Below are 18,165 nucleotides of genomic sequence, written 5' to 3'. Positions count from 1 at the left end.
GCCGCCCCCTATGCTAATGAGGGGCCGCCTCTCCCACAAGGCAGCGCGCCGGGCCGACGCGGCCGGCTCGGGAGCGCTTTGTGAGGGCGGCGGGCGACGCCAGACGGCGGCACCATGAGCGGCTCGGGCGGGGCGGCGGCGACGGCCGTCAGCTCCGCGCCGCCCGCGCAGGACGAGGGCATGACGTGGTGGTACCGCTGGCTGTGTCGCCTGTCGGGGGTGCTGGGGGCCGTCTGTGAGTACCCGGCCCGGGGGAGGGGCCGGCCCGGCCGCCCGCCGCGCATGCGTGTCCGGCCCCGCCCCTCTGGCGCGCCCCCGCGGGGAGGGGCTGGGTGGGCGCGGGGGGAGGACGCCGGGCGGTTGCTATGGTTACCGGCCCGGCAGCCCGCGGCCGGGCGGCTCCGGCGAGGTTTCAGGGGGGACAGTGCGCTCCCGCGGCCGAGTCGCCGCCCCCCGCCGCGTCGCAGCGCGAGGACCCGCGGCCTCTGCCCCGGCGGGCGGTTTCCGAGACCTCCCAGGGGCGGCTCGCGGGGCGCCGGCCCAGCCCGGCCCGGAGGCAGCCTCACCTGTTGACCTGGGCGTGGGTGGGGCGGCAGCGGTCTTCCCCTTCGGGCGAGGGTTGTGGATACGTGGGGCGCGTGGTGCCAGGGCACAAGGGGTCCCCGAGGGAGGGTCGGGCCGTGAGCCGAGGGGACGCGGCCTCTCCTCTGGGTGCTCCCTGTCCATCCGGAGGCCAGCGCGTGCCCTCTGCGGCCGCTGGGCCTCAGCCGCCCCCCCCCCGTCCCCCCAGCGCCCTCCCCGACGCACAGGAAGGCAGACTGCTACAGAGGTGAAATAAAGATCCTGCGGCGGGTCTTCCGAGCGCAGATGTGCGTCCAGTGTTTGAACGTGGTCCCTCCTCTTCTCTGCCTGGGGGCCTCGCTTTGGGGATTGCTGGAGGAGCGGGCACCTTCCCCGGGCTTGAACCAGTGCCCACCTGGCACCGCGGGCTGGGGCAGGGCAGATCCTGATCGAGTCTGCCAGTAGGAACACCTTTCAGGGTCCCCTTCCAGCCCGACAGCCCTGCAGGGTGGGTGGATGCTGGAGGGAGGTTCAGGAGTGCCGGGTGGGAGTGCACCGCGCAGGCAGGGCAGGCCCTTATCCAGAGGCCGTAAGGGGACTCAGGGGACCCACGTCTGAGTCCCCATCACTGCTGGGGGAGCAAGCATGTTTCTGACTCTGGAGGAGATACTGGTGGCTGGAAGTCAGGCCCTAGGTAAGATGCTCTCCAGTTTGGTTAGCTGTTTTCCTCGCTGATCAGAGCGGGGTCCCGCAGCGAGTGCCGGAGGCCAGTGGGGAAGAAAGAAAGGTTCTGAGGGGGGCCCGTGGGCCATCACCTTCCCACTCTCTTGGATGCAGCAGCCCTGCTGACTCCCTGGTTGCACCGTGGTATCCCATGCAGTTCTGGGTCTCAAAGTGGGGTACCTGGGCTGCCCCAGGACTTCATGGTGTTGAGGCTACAGATTAAGTGCCAGGAGAAGCTAGTGGCATTGCCTTGAAATGTCAGTTTCACCTGAAGATTGGTGGGGGGGGGGGAGGGGGTCGTTATGCAAATACCAAACAGTCTGCCCCCTGGGTAGAGCACAAAGCACGCAAGAGTTTTAGGGATGAGGGGCGCCTGGCCCGCACAGTGGGTGGCGTGTGCGGCTCTTGATCTTGGATTTGTGAGTTCAAGACCCACATTGGGTGTGGACGTTACTTAAAAATAAAATCTTAAGAAAAAAGGCTCAGGGATGAAACAGGAATTCAGATGAGGGTTGTGCTTCTGGCTGGTCACCTCAGGGCAGGGTTGCCATCCTGGCCTCAGAGGGGCATTTATGCAGGGTCCCCGACAGTCCTGTAGAGGCTGTAGGCTGGGAGGAAAGAGGACGGTACAGGATGCCTCCCTCACTTAGCCAACTCCAGGAGCATCTTCCAGCCTTGACTGTTAACAGGGCTCCTGGCTGGAGCCTTTCTGTCTGGGTTGAAACCTGGTTCTCCCCCAAGGCTGGCTGTTGGTAGGACGGCGGGGGGAGGGTTGGAGCTGGAGGGGAAGTGCTGGCTGCCGCAGGTGTAGACCGCTGTCGGAGGAGCCCAGGCATAACCGAGAGCCGGGCAGAAGCAGTACTGTGTTGTGGGCACTCCCGTCCGTGGCTCTGGTGGGGGGCCTTGCTGCCTGAAAGCCTATGCGCTATGTCCAAGGGGAATGTCTCCTTTTTAGAAGGCAGAATGCGCCTCTGTCCTTTCAGGAGACCTTGGGGACACACAGGGCAGTCCCTCTGCAGTTCGGGCTCACTTCCTCCGGATTCTCCACCGCCCGCAGCCTGCATAGGGTCACAAGGGAAAACAACAGGAGAATTCCAGGCCCAGCTGGGGATCAGGTGCCCGGTCTCTGCTGCAAGTTTAATCAACTGGTTGCTAATTGCTGCCTCAGGGCCCAGCTTCCAGCCCCACCCCAGCTAGGGCCCGGACTAGGTGCCTGGCTGGGAGCCAGGGCCCCGGAAGTGCCTAGCTGGCTCCGGGAGTTCCGGGAGAAGCGGGCCCAGAGGCAGCTGCTGTGTGCGGTGTGTGCGGAGGCCGAAGTGGGTGTGGCACACCCTCCCCGTGGGTGCAGTCGGGAGCGCAGGGCCAGGCTCCACATTTGGGGCATCAGGACCTGGTGTTGCAGGGGTGGATGGGGCGGGCTGTGGCTCGTCCTGTGTGCCAGAGAGAACAGGCCTAAAAACGGGACGAGAACACCCTTAGCCGGTGTGCCGGTCGCAGCTGGCATGGTCTCCCAGGTCTACCTGATCCTGATTTCTGTTCCGACAGAGGCAGCCCTTGTCGCAACCAAAATCCAAGCCACGTTTCCTGCGTCCGGGGGCTTCTTGTGTGGCCAACCCAGCACATGGTGGCGCCTGCCTGGCCGGAGCCTTCCAGACTCTAGTCTCTCTTCATCCTCTGTACCTTGTGGGGGGTGCGGGTACGACTGGGGTTCAGAGGCCCTCCCAGCCATGGACAGGACAGAGGGTGAGGTGCCCTCCAAGCCAGCCAGCCGCACCCTTGCTGTGCGGCCTGGAGCCAGCTGCTTCCGCTCTCTGAGCCTGCAGCCTCACCGGACGCCCAGCCGTTCCGTTGGTCTCACTTGTCTTGGGTGGCAGAGGGGAGACTTGTAGGTGCTGTCGGGGGAAGCAAGTGTCGGGTGTCAGAAGGGGTCTGCTGGGGGTCCTTCCGGCAGGCTCTGTCCCTTCCTCCCTGCTAATTCCCGCTCCTGTCTCGCTTCCAAGCTTGCGCCATCTCGGGCCTCTTCAACTGCGTCACCATCCGCCCTCTGAACATCGCGGCCGGCGTGTGGATGATGTGAGTGGCCGGTGGGACTGGGGGTGTGTGGGTTTCTGGTCGCTATGCAGGTCTTCACCTCCTTCATACCCTGCCACGTTCTGTTTTCCTGATTCTCTTTAGGGCCAGGCCAGGGGCACACCCACCCAGGCACTTACTGGGTTTAGGACTGGGGTCACCAGTGTGTCCTGAGTGTCCACTGAGCCAGATTCTGCCGGCTCCGTGTCTACTACCCTGGGCCTGGCCTCTGGGAGCTCGGGGGGTCCTCAGGGCTGGTCTAGTTGGAAGCTTGGCATCCTGTGGGTTTGGAGCCTGGTGCTGGGATCAGGAGCCCCAGCGCCGGGGTGGTCAAGCCATGGACAGGGCAGATTAGAGCAGGCGCGGAATCAGGCGGTCAGAGCACCCTAGATGAATTCTCTGCCCACCTCCTGCCAGGGTAGCTCCATCCCGGGGGAGGGGAAGGCAGGGGTGACACTGGCCAGTGCAGCTTTGGCCACATCTGCGCCACCCAGTGCATGTGAAAGGTGGCTGTGCCCCAAGTGTGGCCTGTGCCCAGATGGGACCTGGCGGGGAGGGGCACGGAGGTGGACAGGATGGGGCCCTGCCCTCAGAAAACTCAGGCCGGGGCGGACGGAGGCTGGCTGGGGTGGGACCCAGAGACGCATGGGGGATGTGGGGGTCGAGGCGCTGGCCCGAGGCTTCAGTGGGCAGAGTCCAGAGGTCGGCTGGCCTGGCTGGGGAAGGGCTGGGAGGACGGGGCTGGAGGGAGGCTGGGGAGGAGCCAGGCGGGGGGGACAGGGCTGGTGTGGGTTGTGCAGAGTCCCTGCTCTGGGCTCCGGTGGGCTCTTGGGGCACCCGCAGCTGGAGTTTCTGTCAAAGGTAGGTAACGAGGGCCCGGTGTCTGTGACTGTGCCCCAGTCACGGGGAACTCGAAGACCGGAGCAGACACCTCAGCCTGTCCCCACGGGTTAGCCGTCCCGGCCTGAGCACAGGACGGCGGGGGCAGGGGGAGAGAACCGTGCACCGCAGGGCTTGTCAGGCTTCCTCTGCCCTGGGTGGGCTTGCCGGCGGTCAGCGCTCCGTGACTCTGGCCGACTGACCCGCTCCTGGCCGTCCTTGGTGGACAAGCCCTTGCTGGGGACAGCTTTCTCTGTGCTGATGGCTGTGAGGGCGACGGCGGTGGTGATGCTAGAAGCCGAGTGGCGGCCGGCTCTCTGCCCAGGGCCAAGCGTGGAGGCACTCGCCGTATGCTTATGGCGGCGCTGCGACGCGGGGGGTCCTGTCTCCTTCGAGGACAGAGGGTGAAGGGAAGACCGGACCCTGCCTCCTGAGTGCTGGCTTCGGTGAGGGGGGCTGGTGTGTGAGCAGTGGCTCAGCAGAGGCCCCGAGAGGGGGACGTGGGGGGCACGGGAAGAGTGGCATTCCAGTGCCGGGTGTCGGGGACCCCCGTCCCCTCGGGCCTGTCAGCATGCCCCCCCTTTCCCTGCCCTCCAGCATGAACGCCTTCATCCTGCTGCTCTGCGAGGCGCCCTTCTGCTGCCAGTTCATTGAGTTCGCGAACACGGTGGCTGAGAAGGTGCACCGGCTGCGCTCCTGGCAGAAGGCTGTCTTCTACTGCGGGTGAGGGGCCCCGGGGAGGGCCGGGGCAGCGCGGACCTTGAGCCCCCCAGGGCCCCGACATGGTTTCCCCAAACTCAAGGACCTGAAGGGCAGGCGATGGCTGGTGGCCCGCGCGGTGGGGGGTACCGTGGGGGAGGAGGGGGCCGGGAGAGCGTCGTGCAGAGCCCTCTGGTCATGGCCGATGTGAAGTGCGCCCCAGCGAGGCGGGAGCGAGCCCACCACGGCGGTGCAGACGTGGGAGCCGGCGCCCTGCGGCCTGCTGTGTCAGAGAAGCGAGCGGTGCCTGGGATGTTGGCCCATCGTTTGGGAGTTGTTAACTGGATTCTGGTGGGTTCACAGGATGTGTTTGTGGGCAGCCCATCGGGTGCCCTGATGGGAAAGCGGGTTGCAGGACAGAAACGGTCACTTCCCACACGCTTTCCTTTGACTTTCCACCTTCTAACACCAGATTCCGTATGCAGCCCTGTCCACCTGAGTCATGAGGCGGAACTAATTCCAGGATGTGCCTGCCACAGAGAAGCTTCTAGAACCGTGCAGGTGCATGGGAAGCCCTCAGCAGCTTCTGGGAGCAACAGCAGTAGTTACTCGGATTTAGATGATCTTTGAAAGAAAAGCGGAGGTGTTTATTCCGGAGGTTTCTTCCCTTGTGAAAGCCAGTGGTTCTTTTTAAAGAGTTTATTTACTTATTTGACAGAGAGAGAAAGAGAGAGAGAGAGAATGTAGAAGCAGGGGCGACAGGAGAGGGAGAAGCAGGCTCCCCGCCGAGCACAGAGCCTGACTCGGGACTCGATCCCAGGACCCTGGGATCATGAAGGCAGAGGCCTAACTGACTGAGCCCCCAGGCGCCCCCGAGGCCAGTGGTTGTGACAATACGTTCATTTGTGCTAGAGCCCTTCCCGCCTGGTCTCCACCACAGAGGAGCGCGGGGTCTCAGTGCTGCCTGCCGTCATGTCCTTTGCCTTGGTCTCTGTTTTTAAGAAAAGTATTTAAAAAATATGAACAGTAATCTCTGTTCATTAAAAATGATTTGGAAAATATTAGAGCCCCACTGCTTGGAACCTTTTGGTAAGCTTTGGTCTGCTACTCTGCAGGTGGCTTTTTAAACCTGTTTCTGCCATGGTCATAACTGTACTAAGTAAACTTGTGTCCTGCTTTTTTTCACTTTGTATCATGATATAAACATTTTCAGGATCACCAGGAAGACTTTATGATGTTACTTCTAACGATGGGAGTGCTTACCGCACTGTGCACGTCATGCTTTTCTTAATTTGCAAACCGGGGTCCAAATCAGATCCAATCGTGGCAGCCAGCAACGCGCCAAAACCCTTCCCGTGACGCTTTTCTCGGGATGTATCGCGGGCGTGCACTTGCTAGGTCAGAGGTCACAGTCCCCGGAGAGGCTTCAGTATGTGACGACCTTGCTTCCCGAAGAGGTGATCAGAGTTTCTGGCCCTCTCCGGCCTCCTGGGGCTGGGCACCATTTTACGTTTGTGTCTGTGGTCGGGGAGGTGAGATGTTTTTCCAGACGTTTTTGCTGACTGCGTTTTCTTTTTTGGAAATGGTCTAGTTTACTTTTAGGTTCTACTTAGAAAGTTCTACGTTTCCTAGAGGGAAGGTTTCCCGGTGCTTTGTTAGATTCCTCGCAGTTATTTTTCCAGCCTGTTTGCCTTTGTCTTGACGAAGGATTTTCTCCTTTTCTTCTATTACTTCGGGGTTTTATGACCACGGTAAAACCTCACCATCACTTGTCCCTCCTGAAGAGCGTCAGGTGGAATTCAGCGGGCGGCCCAGTCTTACCTTCTCTGTGTACAGGGTGCGCGTGGGCAGGGGAGGCCTCTGGGTAGAGAGCCTGGCCCAGGGGAGCCCAGGAAGAGAGCTGGCCCTCCAGGCACGGTGTCTTCCTGGCCTGGCTAACCTTGGCCGCCGCCCTGGTTTGGGAATCCCAGCCAGCACCTAGACTCAGCCCCGTGGCTACTGGAGCCAGAGCGGACACCTGCCGCCAGGTGGCGCCAGACGGAGGTCTGGACCAGACGTTGCTGGGGCTGCTCCCGCTGGGAACCTGGCAACCAGGAAACCCCATGCCTTGTGCCCTTGCAGCTTTGGGTTCCGTCCTGGGGGATGTGGCTGGTTTACCGCAGTACAGACAGCTGCCGTGTGTTTGGTGCTGACGCTGTTCCAGGCATCATGTCCTTGACACGGGAGGAGTTCAGGAACTTGCCGAGTCGCAAAGCCGCTAGGGGCTGGACTGACCAGAGATTTTCTGGTCGGCCTGTTTTCTGGACAGGGAGACGGACTCTCCCAGTGCTGTTTCGCCCTTTGTGTACCACAGACCCTTTCAATGATCTGATGAAGGCTTTACGTCCTCTCCCCAGAAAGTACACAGGATTTCGCAGACAAGTGCACGTGTGTCTAAGAGCTTTCCGAAGCCTGGCAGTGAACTTGTGTTGGGACTGATTTCCAGGGACCCTTCCCAGCCCTGGTGTCTGGGAAGGGGGTCTGGAAGCGGTGAGGCAGCCACAGGGCAGGAGCACCCCCTTGACCTCTGTCTTTCTCGTAGGATGGCCATCATTCCCATCATCATCAGCCTGACCCTGACCACGCTGCTGGGCAATGCCATCGCGTTCGCCACCGGGGTGCTGTATGGACTCTCCGCTCTGGGCAAAAAGTGCGTGTGCCTCTCCCGGCCCCCGGGAGGAATCTTGACATCCCGCCTCCTGAAGTGTCTCGGGGAGGACAGTCCGCGCGGGGCCCCTCTTATCCCTTTGCGGAAACTGAGGCACAGAGGTTGTCAGTGACGCTCGTCAGCGTCCCCAGGGTGTTCAGCTCTAGGAAGCGAGAGCGGGAGGGTTCATGGGCTTCCGGTGGCCTGGCTGCGCCTAGCCTCAGCCGACAGTGGGGATGGCAGGTCTGTGGCTTGGGAGAGCCTGTGTCACTCTTAGAGGGAGCATGTCTGCCCTCCCAGCAGCAGGGTCTCTGGGGAAAGCGGAGCCCAGTAGCGTGTCCCTGCAGCTTGTGCCTTGGTCACAGGCCAGGGATCTGGTGGCGGCAGGGAGGGCTGTGTGCCTGGGGTCATTCCGCTCTGTGATGCTGACTCGTTCTCTCCCCAGGGGCGATGCGATCTCCTATGCCAGGATCCAGCAGCAGAAGCAGCAGGCGGACGAGGAGAAGCTCACGGACACCCTGGAGGGGGAGCTGTAATGTGAGCTCCGTGCTCGCCCCTCTGGTTCGGTGCGGACGCGTCCTGCAGGGATGAGGCCTGGAGCGCTGGCCCTGAAGGACAGCCTGGAAGAGGAGCCTTTGGCTCCCACCAGCCCTTCTACACCTGTCCCTGCACCTGGAGTCCTCTTCTGTCTTCTCCTCCCTCTAGCTTGGTGTCTCCCGGCCCTGGGCCTCGGCCCGCAGCAGGAAGACTGGCGGTGACAGCGGGCAGCCTTGACGGTGACCCAGACCACAGGGCTGGAGGCAGGGTGGGGCCTGCCTGGCCTCACTCCTCGAAGCTGGCCTGGCTCAGCCGGAAACAGGCTGCCGTGTGCATTTCTGGACTCCCACCGCCAGCGGAGTCCCCAGGACCTGCTGAAGGCTTGGGCGGGGCTTCCCCCACAGATGCTGGGCCTGTGCCGTGCGGGGAGGCATGTCACCCTGGGCCCCGGCATTGGGCAGAGTGAGCCTCCACTTGGCTTTCCAGGCAAGAAAGTATCTTGTAGGCTGAGCCACCTGGGCCCCCTCTGTCTACTTGTCATTGGGACAGCGGTGCCCTGTGGCCCACGGTCTCTTCCTACCACTGCCCAGGCCCCTCCCCGCCTCTCTGTTCTCCGTGGGAGCCCACAGCACTCCCGAGATGCTTCCTGAGTATCCAGAACAGTCACCTTGGCAGTGGCTGGACAGCTAGGGACTGCTCCCTCCCCCAGTTCCCCGGAAGCTTGCACAAGGCATTCCAGCATACTTCTGGGTCCTGGCCCGGGCCCCCAGGTTCTCCCTCCAACCCGCAAGGCCCTGGTGCTGAGGAAATGGGGAGGGCAGGCTCTCCTTTGTCTTGTGGGCCTGTTTGTCCATCTTTCTGGTGTGGTCCTGCCACGTTAGCCGTGGCCCAACCCAGTTAGTAGGGCTAAGCTCAACCCACCAGTATTGCTGCCGGCCTACCCCCCGACCCTGCCTTCGGGGAGCTTCTTGCCTTTGAGAGCTGGGCAGAGGCCAGAGCTGCCTCCACCACCATGAGCTGTACCCGGGCCACCTGGGAGCAAGGCCCGTGCGGAGGGTGCGAGGAGGGGGCCCTGCCTGGGCTGTGCGCCATCTCCCCCAGCCTCCCTCCATGCCAGCATTCCTGTGTCCCCTGCGTGTGTCCGCCTCGGCCCATGGACGGCTCCGCTCAAGGGACCAGCCCCCGGCTGCTAGGCCTGTCCGATGGGGCCTGGCCAAGCCCAGGTGGCACTGGGCACAGATGGGTTGATGTGGAAAAGGCCTAGCTCTGCTCTTCCTTCTCCCAGGACCCTGGCTGTGCCAGCTCCCAGCCCTGCTTTGTTGAAAGCAGCCCTCGGGCTCTGTCCAAATCCTTGCTTCCCGGAGACAGCTCCCCTCTGGCAGGGGGTGCTTGTCAGCATTGGACAGCGGGAGGGACACGTCACCGGGCTTCTGCTCAGCAGCGGCCCCCAGCGGCCTTCCGAGAGAGCCCACCAGGCTGAGCCCCAGGGCGTGACAGCTGGCCGGCCTGGTGGGACACGTGCCTTCAGGGGTCCCCTGGGACCACCTTTCTCAAGCAAGCGCTGGGTTCAAAGGGCTATGGGTTCTATACTCTGCAGGCGGGCGGGAGTGTGCGTGTGCGTGTGCTCTGCGTGTGCTACAAGACCTGTCTACCTCCCAAGAGGAGCAAGGGCCCTGCCTGCCCCTCTTGGCTCATTCTTACCGAGGCAGTGGGATGCGGGGGTCCCTTCTGCCCAGCCCTCCTGAGCCCGCTGCAGGGGCCTTGCTGGCGGGGGCTTCCTTCTGCAGAGGGAGAGGCTGGCTGTGTCCAGGAAGGCTGCACCTCTACCCCATCAGGTCAGATGGGCTCTAGAGGCAGGCGCAGACCCTCCAGCCCGAGTCATCAGCAGGGATGGACCCGTCAAGTGCCCGGGGTTCCCAGCAAGCGGGGCGAAGCAGTGCCCCCACCCCTCAGTGCGGGGTGCTGCCTCACAAGGAACGTCCGTCTGGGTGGCGGAAGGGGCCGGGCCGCCCCGTTCTGTTCCCGCCTCCATGGGTCTGGACTCTGTTATCTTGGGGTCCTCATTTTCTTGCAGTGTTTAGCTTGCGTTTTGAGCAATAAAGCTTGGTGTGGTCCGTACCCTCGCTTGTGCGGGCTGCCTGTTCCCTTCTCCCCCCGGGGCCGTAAGTAAGCCGGCTGGGACTGCAGGCCCTGGGAGTAACTGCCATTTTATTGATCTTCCGTGTGGCTGGCCGTCCCACTCCTGTTCACAGCCTCTCAGCCGAGGAACACGGCTTGCCCAGGTCACACAGCTGGGGAGGGCTGGAGCCGTGGGACAGAGCCGTCCCGCGCCCACAGAGGGGGCCTTGCTTGGACCGGCAGGCCCTGGGGACCGTGGCTGAGGGTTTGGGACTAGCTGAACCCGGCTGCTGGCTGGGCTCTCCCATCTGCAGGAGACCCCATCCTGTCACTCCCAAGGCCAAGAGCCTGTGACAAAAACAGGGTGGACACAGTTTGCGGACGGGAGCCCTTAAGCCCCATTTCCAGAGATTGGGTAGGGGCAGGAGGAAGTGTCTGTGCTGGGTCTTGAGCCCTGGCCTGTGGGAGTCCAGAATGTTCCCTGTAGCACCCACAAGCTTTAGAACACAGATCTTTCTTCCTCGCCAGCATCAAGTTGCTCCATGATGACTAAGCAGATCAGAACAAAACGGCGGTGTCCCTGTGTGGAGCCCTCCACGGTCTCCTGGCCCACGTCTCTGTCCTTGTTACAGCCCTCCGTGGCCGCATCCTCTGCAGTAAGGAGCCTGGCCCCGTGTCACCCAGCAGGGCCTTGTCCCGGTCCCTGGGCTGTGGGCTGCCCTGTGGCCTGCGGCCGCCTCCCCTGCCAGTGGGTCTCGGCCGATGGGCGTGCAGGCAGCCGGCTGCCGGAGCTGGGGCCCGGGCCGGGCAGGGGAGCTGCGGCCCGGAGCCGGAACATGCACGGCGGGGGCCTGCCGAGCTTCCATCCGGTCCTCCTGTGTTCCGTCTGACGGCGGGTGGCTGCTGCCTCCCCGGCTTGGCGTGCAGGCTCGTGGCCAGCGCAGACGCCCAGTGGTTTGCCCCCACCGTGGCGGGGCCCCTGACCTAGTGCAGGAAGGACCTCCTCCCAGTGCGGAAGAAGGACTCAATCTGCTCCAGCGACCGGCCCTTGGTCTCAGGCACGCAGCAGCCGGTGAACACCAGGCTGGCCAAGCAGACGGCGGCAAAGAAGAAGAAAGGCACGTGGAGGCCAAAGGCGTTCTGGGGGCGCGGAGAGGATGCCTGGTCACACGGGGGCTCCCGGGGCCCTCCTACTGGTGGCCGGCTTTGGGGGCCTCCCCCTTATTCCCCTGCTCAGGGCCCTTGCGAGGCTCCTCGCCGCCTCCCGTTCAGATGCAAATGCTTTAGCGTGGCCCGCCCTGCCCAGAGCTCTGGCCTCAGCCTGGGCTCAGGCTCCCACCTCCCTCCCACCTGCAGGAGGCCTGGCCCCCCAGCCTGGCGGGGAGCAAGGGCCTGCATTTCTGCAGCCACCACACAGGTCGTCCCGCCTGGCCCCAAGCCCACCCGCACCTCTCCGCGGGCACAGTGCACACTCCATGGGCTCCCCACCCCTGCCCTGTCCCACGGGCTACACCAGGGGCCGCCCCAGCCCCAGCCGCCCCGGTCGGATTGTCCCTTCCGGGCGCTGGGCATGAGATTCTGGTTGGCTTCAGGGCCTGCTGGGGGTTTGAACCAGCAGTGGGGAGGATGTGGGTCAGCCAGCGGGGACCCTGCCGGGAGACCCAAACTGCCCCCCAGACATAAGGCCCTCTGGGCTCGCTCGTCCTGGCCCAGGAGGACCCGCGGGACACCCAGAGGACTTGGCCGGGAAGCCCCACCCCAGTACTCACCACCACCAGCAGGAAGGACTTGGTGAGGGCGAAGGCGGTGAGCCAGCTGACCAGGACGCAGAGCCCCGAGGCCACGCCGCGGGCTTGCAGCGGCAGGATCTCCGACATGAGGAGCCAAGTGATGGGCCCCCAGCCCATGGCGTAGCCTGTCCACAGAGGATCAGGGGCCTCTGCCGCCTGCGCTGAACTGCCGAGACCCGCCCCCCACCCCAGCGCCCGGCCCACGCCCCAGCAAGCCCCTCCCACCGGCGCACCAAGGCAGGGGGAGGCCTGGCTGGCCATCCTGGGCCCTGGACCCGCGGAGTCTCGGGGTACCTACCGGTGATGAACAGCATGGTGGCCACCAGGGGCACGAGGGTGAGGTAACTGGACGGGGTGGCCAGGGGCTGCTCTGTGCCCCCCAAGGGCATGCTCTCGAGGCCCACGGTGCTGTTGGGAGTCAGAGGCTTTGGACCGAAGTGGACATACAGCCCAAGCGTCAGGTTGGCCGCAAACATGATGGTGGCTGTGGACAGACAGGTGGCCCTCAGGGGGCCAGGACCCTCTGAGCCGGGTGCTTCCTCTGCAGAGCCCCTCAGCACTGTGCACCCTGGGTGGGCCAGTTCTCATCCAGGCCGCCGCCATGGCCTTGACCGGACGCTTCCTGTAGAGCAGTGAGCTCCGCCTGCCCGTGTCCAAGCTCGGGTCATAGCCACTGTTCGCTCCCCCGAGCCCTGCAGACCTTCCTGGGGCAGCTGGTGTGTGCTGGGCCCCGTGCTGGGCGCTGGCAGGGGCAGGACCCGCAGGGCAGGTGTGACAACCCCACTCCCCCATCCCCGGAGCTCCCAGCCACAGTGCCCCTGCCTGGGCCAGCCAACGACCAGGAGCTGCGGGAGGAGGACGCAGGAGCTCACCCGAGACAAACAGCAGAACCTTGCGGCCAGCCAGGTCCATGGTGAGGGCGGCGATCAGCACGGAGAAGAGCCTCACGGCCCCCACAATGGCCGCATCGTCCTTTGGGGGCTGCAGGGAGGAAGCCACTGGCACCGAGGGGCTCCGGCCTGCTGCTCCCATCCCCCCATCCCCCAACAAGGGGCCGCAGGGGACTCAGGTCCCAGGCCAAGGCCACAGCTCCCGTGGAGCACTGAGCTGCTGAGCACACACCACGTGCCAGGCACTTCCTCTGGTCACCCGGCCTGAGCTGCAGGGCTCCTTGGCCAGGACCCGGCTGCCAGGCCCACCGCTGAGGCCGGGGCCGGCATGGAATCCCAGCGCCACGATGACCGTGGGACTGCACTGTCACTGATCTCTCAATCTGCTCTCCCTCGGAGCCCAGGACCGGCTGAGGCAGGCACACCCTGTTATCTCCCTTCTACAGAGGCGGAAGCTGAGGTCTAGAGGGAAGGGACTTCCCTTGGCCAGCGGCAGATGCTCTGAAGCTGGGGTCCGTGACCCCCCAGAGCTCAGCACTTTTAGACACAGGTCCCTTTGGAAGGCCAGGTATTTTAAGACATGTAAGTTGACTTACAAACATTATTCTGAGAATGGGGGTGTGGCACAAACCTGGCCAGGAGACCCTGGCAGGCTCGGCCCAGTGCATGCACCCCGGACCCGCGGCAGTAGGGGACGGCCTCCCGGGTGCCGGGGCCGGGCTCTCACCAGCAGGACGGCGGTGCTTTCGAAGATGGGCTGCAGGTAGACCAGGATGGGCGTGATACCCATCAGCTGTTGCAGGAAGCGCATGAGCAAGGCGATGACGATGGGTCGGTACATGTGGGGGCTCCGGGCCTCGGCCCACGACATATGGGTGCTCTAGAAACAGAAAGCTGCCACTGGGGTGGGGGCGCTGGGCCAGCCCCTCCAGCAGGCACCACCCTGCCTTGGGCTGCATAGGGCTGGGTGGGAGACTCCCTCCTTCCTTCCCCCAGGAAAGACCCTGTGCCCAGAGGCAGTCCAGGCCACGCACAGGCCGGGGGACCCCCGCCCGAACCCCAGGCTCTTGGATGAGCGGGTGGGACGAGGCAGACTTGTGCATGCCAGGATCTCTGCGTGCCCGGGCGTGAGCAGCAGGGAGCACGGGCTCTGGGTCAGGAACCACAGTCTCTCCCCTCCCCCACAGTGCTTGCAGGGGGAGCTGCTCTCATCCCTGTTTCCCCGGAAGCAGCAGCCGAGGCTCAGAGAGGCCTCGGGGCTGGCCGAGGCCCACCCTCCCACACCTGTCTGCGGACGTTGTCCTGGATCTGCTCGAACTCCCAGCGGATGTCCGTGTCGGTCCCGCGGAGCCAGGCCAGCGCCCGCAGCGCCTCCGCGTCCCTGCCCCGTGAGAGCAGGAAGCGAGGGGAGTTGGGCATGAAGCTGAGCAGCAGAACCATGACGAGCACGGGCCCTTCCCCCGCCACGGCCAGCCAGCGCCACGGCAGCAGGAGGCCTGGGGGTGAGGACAGGGTGAGGGGCTGCGGTCCAGGCCGGACAGAGTCCCCTCCTGCTGAGGCCTCCCAGCAACCCCATCTGTTCTCAAGAGCCAGCCCCGGGGCCGCCTCCCACAGGAAGCCTACCTTGCCTGCCCCAGGCCTTTGTGATCTAGATCGGGAGGGCCCCAGGGACTGCTTGGCCCCTAGCACAGGGCCCAGCACATAGAAGGTGGTCCTTGGAGGGTCTCAAAGGCCATGGCAGGGTAATAGAGGGGCAGCCTTAGCAAGCAAGGCCCCAGGTTTCTATCCTAAACCCCCACCCCATCTCAAACAGATGGGCTCTGATCTCTTTTCTATATGGACCTCCCCCGTGCCCAGAGAGAGGCTGGGCATTGCCTGGAGGGACACAGCACAGGGGTGGCTAAGCCAGTATCTCATCCCCCAGCACGGGGCTTGGTTTGGGGTGTGTTCACCAACCCGGTCACCCCCCGCCTGCACACAGGAGGTGCTCAGTGCTCTTTTGGATGATACTTGCCAAGGGCATAGAGGAACAGAGATCCGAACACTGCCATGAGCTGGGGTGTGGCCCCCAGAGCCCCACGAACACCTGGGGTAGCGATCTCAGACACGTACACCTGCAAGACACGTGGGCCCACCGCACGCCTTTGGTGAGATCAGGCTCCCGGGCCTGGCTAGGATGGGAGAGGTGGCCCCCGTGAACCTTGGGAAGTGCCAAGTGGGGGCTTCTGGTGGGGCTCTTGTCCTGACTGTGACTCAGGCCATTTCCCTAATGGTCCGGTGGGCGAAAGCTCACCTCTGAAATGGGTAGCTGGTGATGGGGATGTGGGAGGCCCACGGGCCCCCAGACTCAGCTCCTCCCGGGCATCCCCAGCCCCCTGCTGGCCTGGCCCCTGACAGGGTGTGTGTGCAGCTGTGGGAGGAGTCCTAGGAAGGGAGAGACTTCCCCTTCCCCCGTTGCTCAACGCAGATTTTCTTCAGTTGAGCAATGTGCCTGAGTATCGGGAAATGGGGTAGGAACTTGAAGGGGTCCAGCGCGAGGTCGGCTGGGGCTGTGGGGACAGATTAGCTGTCCTGCTGCAGGGAAGATGAGGTTTCCTGGCAAACATATCCGCACTGCCCAGGGGCGTCAGGGCTGGGGGGTGGCAGGGAGGCTGCAGCCGCTGTGCTCAGCAGAGTGCTGAGGCGGCGAGAGGACGGGGGGGGCCGTCCTGGCCTTACCGGGATGCAGGCGGCTGTGAGCCCCCCAGCAAAGCCCGTCAGCGTCCTCCCCAGCAGCAGCATCCAGAAGCCGTGGGCACCTGCCATGAGCGCGTAGCCAGCCGCTGATGGCACAGCTGAGAACATGATGCTGAGCTTCCGGCCCAGGAGGTCGTTGAGGACCATGGCGCTGAGGCCTCCAGCCGCTGCACCCAAGGTGAATACAGACTGTAGGAGAGGGGTGCAGGGCAGACATGTGTGGGCATCCAACACTCCGAGCCCCCATCAGAGCTTAGGGGCAACTGCCTTTCCAGCTTGATCGTGAGGTAGTGAGCCTCCCGTCCCCATAGGTGTGCAAGCATCACTGCACAACCATTTGTTAGCGATGCTACCATGGGAAGTCCTGTTCTGGGGAGTATGTGGGGCCACTTGTCCACCGTGGTTCAGCTCAGCCAAACATTTAAGATTTTTTTTTTTTTTTTTAATTTGACAGAGAGAGAGATCACAAGCAGGCAGAGAGGCAGGCAGAGAGGAGGAAGCAGGCTCCCTGCTGAGCAGAGAGCCCGATGCGGGGCTCGATCCCAGGATCCTGAGATCATGACCTGAGCCGAAGGCAGAGGCTTAACCCACTGAGCCACCCAGGCACCCCTCAGCGAAACATTTAAATGTCTAATACTATCATGGCAGATGGGAGAATTCTGTGATCTGAAGCCCCTGGCATCTTCAGATTTGGGGGTTCTTGGATTCCTTGTACAGTGTAGTGAGTAGGATCCAGCCACTGACTTGGGTACGTTGCTCAGCCTACCCGAGCCTCAGTTTCTTTATGGGGACACCAGGAAGAGCTCCCTCATAGGGTTGGCCCTGGAGTCAACCCACTCTCATGGACGGTGCCCAGCAGCGCACTCCTGCCACACACCGAGTGCTCAGCACACACTAGGTATCCTCTTGGCTGCTCTGCTGTGACTGTAAATCGGAGGCTACAGAGACGGTCATTCCAGCATCCCGGGACTCTCAGGGCCTCTGCTCTTCCCTCCCACCTGCCCACACGCAGTCCTGGGGCCCTCCTTGCCCCAGCCGGTGCCTCTTCCCCTTGGCATCTGATGCCCCTGCCTCCCATCATCCAGGGAGGTACCTGCTTTGCTGTGGCAGCCAGGCAGGGGTGTGGGTGTGGGGGGCTCTGGGGCAGGGGGAGACCCGGAAGGCCATCTCTCCACTGTCTCCTTCCCACCCTTCTTAGCGACTACTTCCTCCTTCTGTTTCAGAGCAATCCTCTGGCCTCTCACCCACTGCCCCTCCTACAACCTGGCGAGGATGGGGGAGGGGGAAGATCAGGGCCCTACAGGGGGACCCGAGCTTAGTGGGTCCCCACTCACCCTGCCCTGCCCGTCTCCAGCTCCGAACATGGCTCTTACCCCAAACCAGGACGCCTGGGTTTTGGTCAGGATCAGGTCCGGGTCCAAGGAGTGCTCCAGGGCCGGGATGACAGGGGACGTGTAGACCAGGGCGTACCCGAAGCTGAGATTGCCCAGCACCGCGGCAAAGGTGGCCAGGAACACCCTCCTGTTCTGTGGGGCCCTGGTGGGTGGGGGCGGGCAGCGCGATGAGGTCTTGGAGTTCCTCCTCCCCCCGCGACCGAAAGGCTGCGGGGTCCTGGGCCCAGGGGCTGCCGGTTCAGCCCCGGACGGTCGCACGGACCCCGGGCTCGGCCGAGGGCTCCTGGAGCGTGAGTGTCCGCTCGCTGGGAGAATCCCCAGGGCGGCCCCCGAGGGCCCCCGCCCCGAGGCCGAGACTCGGGCGAAGGAGCGCCGCTCTCCCGCGAGGACCTCGCCCCCGCAGCCCCCGCAGCCCCCGCAGCCCCCGCAGCCCCCGCAGCCCCCTCCCCGCAGCGCGCCGTGACCTTAGGCAGGCGCGCCCCTTGCCCTCTCGGGGCTTCCCTCCCCCTCTGCGCCGGTCGGGGCTGGGCCTGCGCCGGGGGGCGAGCGGCTCCGTACACAGGACTCGGGTGTCCGGGGCGGGGGGCAGACGGGCCCTCGCGGGACAGCGGCGGAAGGTCAGGGGAGGCCCCGCGCCGAAGCCGGCCCCCGCCCGCAGCCCCCGTGCCCCGCGCCTCTCACCCGCCCCGCGTCCTCTCCCCCGGCGACGGGGACGACTTCTCAGGGAAGGTGTCATAGTCCGGGCCCTCGGCCCCCAGCAGCGGCTCCTGCATGGCCGCCCCCGCTCGCAGGGTCCGTGCGGCCGCCGCGGGGCCGGACGCTGCAGGGCGGCTCGGGTCGGGAGACGCTCCGGGGGGCCGCGGCTCCGAGCATCCGGCGGGGCTGGAGCTCCGCCCCTCGGCCGCGATTGGCTGCGAGGCGGCCCTGCGGCGCCGGCGCCGACCAATGGGGCCGCCGCGAGCCGTGCGGATGCTCGGATGCGGGCGCGGCGCCGGGGCGGGGGCGGGGGCGGGGGGCGGGGGGCGGGCGGCGTGCGGGGCTCGGCGGGGCTTTCCCGGGGCGCGGGCAGGCTTGCCGGGGGC

General features: G+C 64.4%; 2 protein-coding genes across 2 annotated transcripts; one reads left to right on the top strand and one right to left on the bottom strand.

Annotated features, from left to right (window-relative positions):
* Window positions 1–45: 45 nt before the first annotated feature.
* On the top strand, window positions 46–10,272 carry CACFD1 (calcium channel flower domain containing 1). The gene is made up of 5 exons (XM_080820482.1): window positions 46–235; window positions 3,285–3,357; window positions 4,831–4,956; window positions 7,514–7,621; window positions 8,064–10,272. The coding sequence occupies exons 1-5, from the start codon at window positions 115–117 to the stop codon at window positions 8,152–8,154; spliced, it is 519 nt and encodes a 172-aa protein (XP_080676608.1). The 5' UTR covers window positions 46–114; the 3' UTR covers window positions 8,155–10,272.
* Window positions 10,273–10,344: 72 nt separating this feature from the next.
* On the bottom strand, window positions 10,345–17,912 carry SLC2A6 (solute carrier family 2 member 6). The gene is made up of 10 exons (XM_080820684.1): window positions 17,765–17,912; window positions 17,063–17,225; window positions 15,672–15,878; window positions 14,968–15,067; window positions 14,238–14,449; window positions 13,681–13,833; window positions 12,936–13,044; window positions 12,362–12,547; window positions 12,043–12,188; window positions 10,345–11,413 (listed from the first exon to the last, which is right to left on the bottom strand). The coding sequence occupies exons 1-10, from the start codon at window positions 17,854–17,856 to the stop codon at window positions 11,258–11,260; spliced, it is 1,524 nt and encodes a 507-aa protein (XP_080676810.1). The 5' UTR covers window positions 17,857–17,912; the 3' UTR covers window positions 10,345–11,257.
* Window positions 17,913–18,165: the final 253 nt, after the last annotated feature.

Source organism: Martes martes (assembly GCF_963455335.1).
Source record: "Martes martes genome assembly, chromosome: 12".
Classification (NCBI taxonomy): domain Eukaryota; kingdom Metazoa; phylum Chordata; class Mammalia; order Carnivora; family Mustelidae; genus Martes; species Martes martes.
The sequence above is the reverse complement of the archived record's forward strand: the minus strand, read 5'-3'. Positions and strand labels throughout refer to the sequence as shown.

Bases quoted from the DNA above. Each gene is read 5' to 3' on its own strand.
- SLC2A6 (XM_080820684.1), bottom strand. From the start codon at position 17,856: ATGCAGGAGCCGCTGCTGGGGGCCGAGGGCCCGGACTATGACACCTTC. The intron at 15,068-15,671 runs GTAAGGCCAGGA...CGTGTCTTGCAG, and splicing joins TCACAGCCGCCTGCATCCCG to GTGTACGTGTCTGAGATCGC. The intron at 14,450-14,967 runs GCAAGTATCATC...CCTCACCCCCAG, and splicing joins TCTGTTCCTCTATGCCCTTG to GCCTCCTGCTGCCGTGGCGC.
- CACFD1 (XM_080820482.1), top strand. From the start codon at position 115: ATGAGCGGCTCGGGCGGGGCGGCGGCGACGGCCGTCAGCTCCGCGCCG. The intron at 236-3,284 runs GTGAGTACCCGG...CTCGCTTCCAAG, and splicing joins GGGGGTGCTGGGGGCCGTCT to CTTGCGCCATCTCGGGCCTC. The intron at 4,957-7,513 runs GTGAGGGGCCCC...TCTTTCTCGTAG, and splicing joins AAGGCTGTCTTCTACTGCGG to GATGGCCATCATTCCCATCA.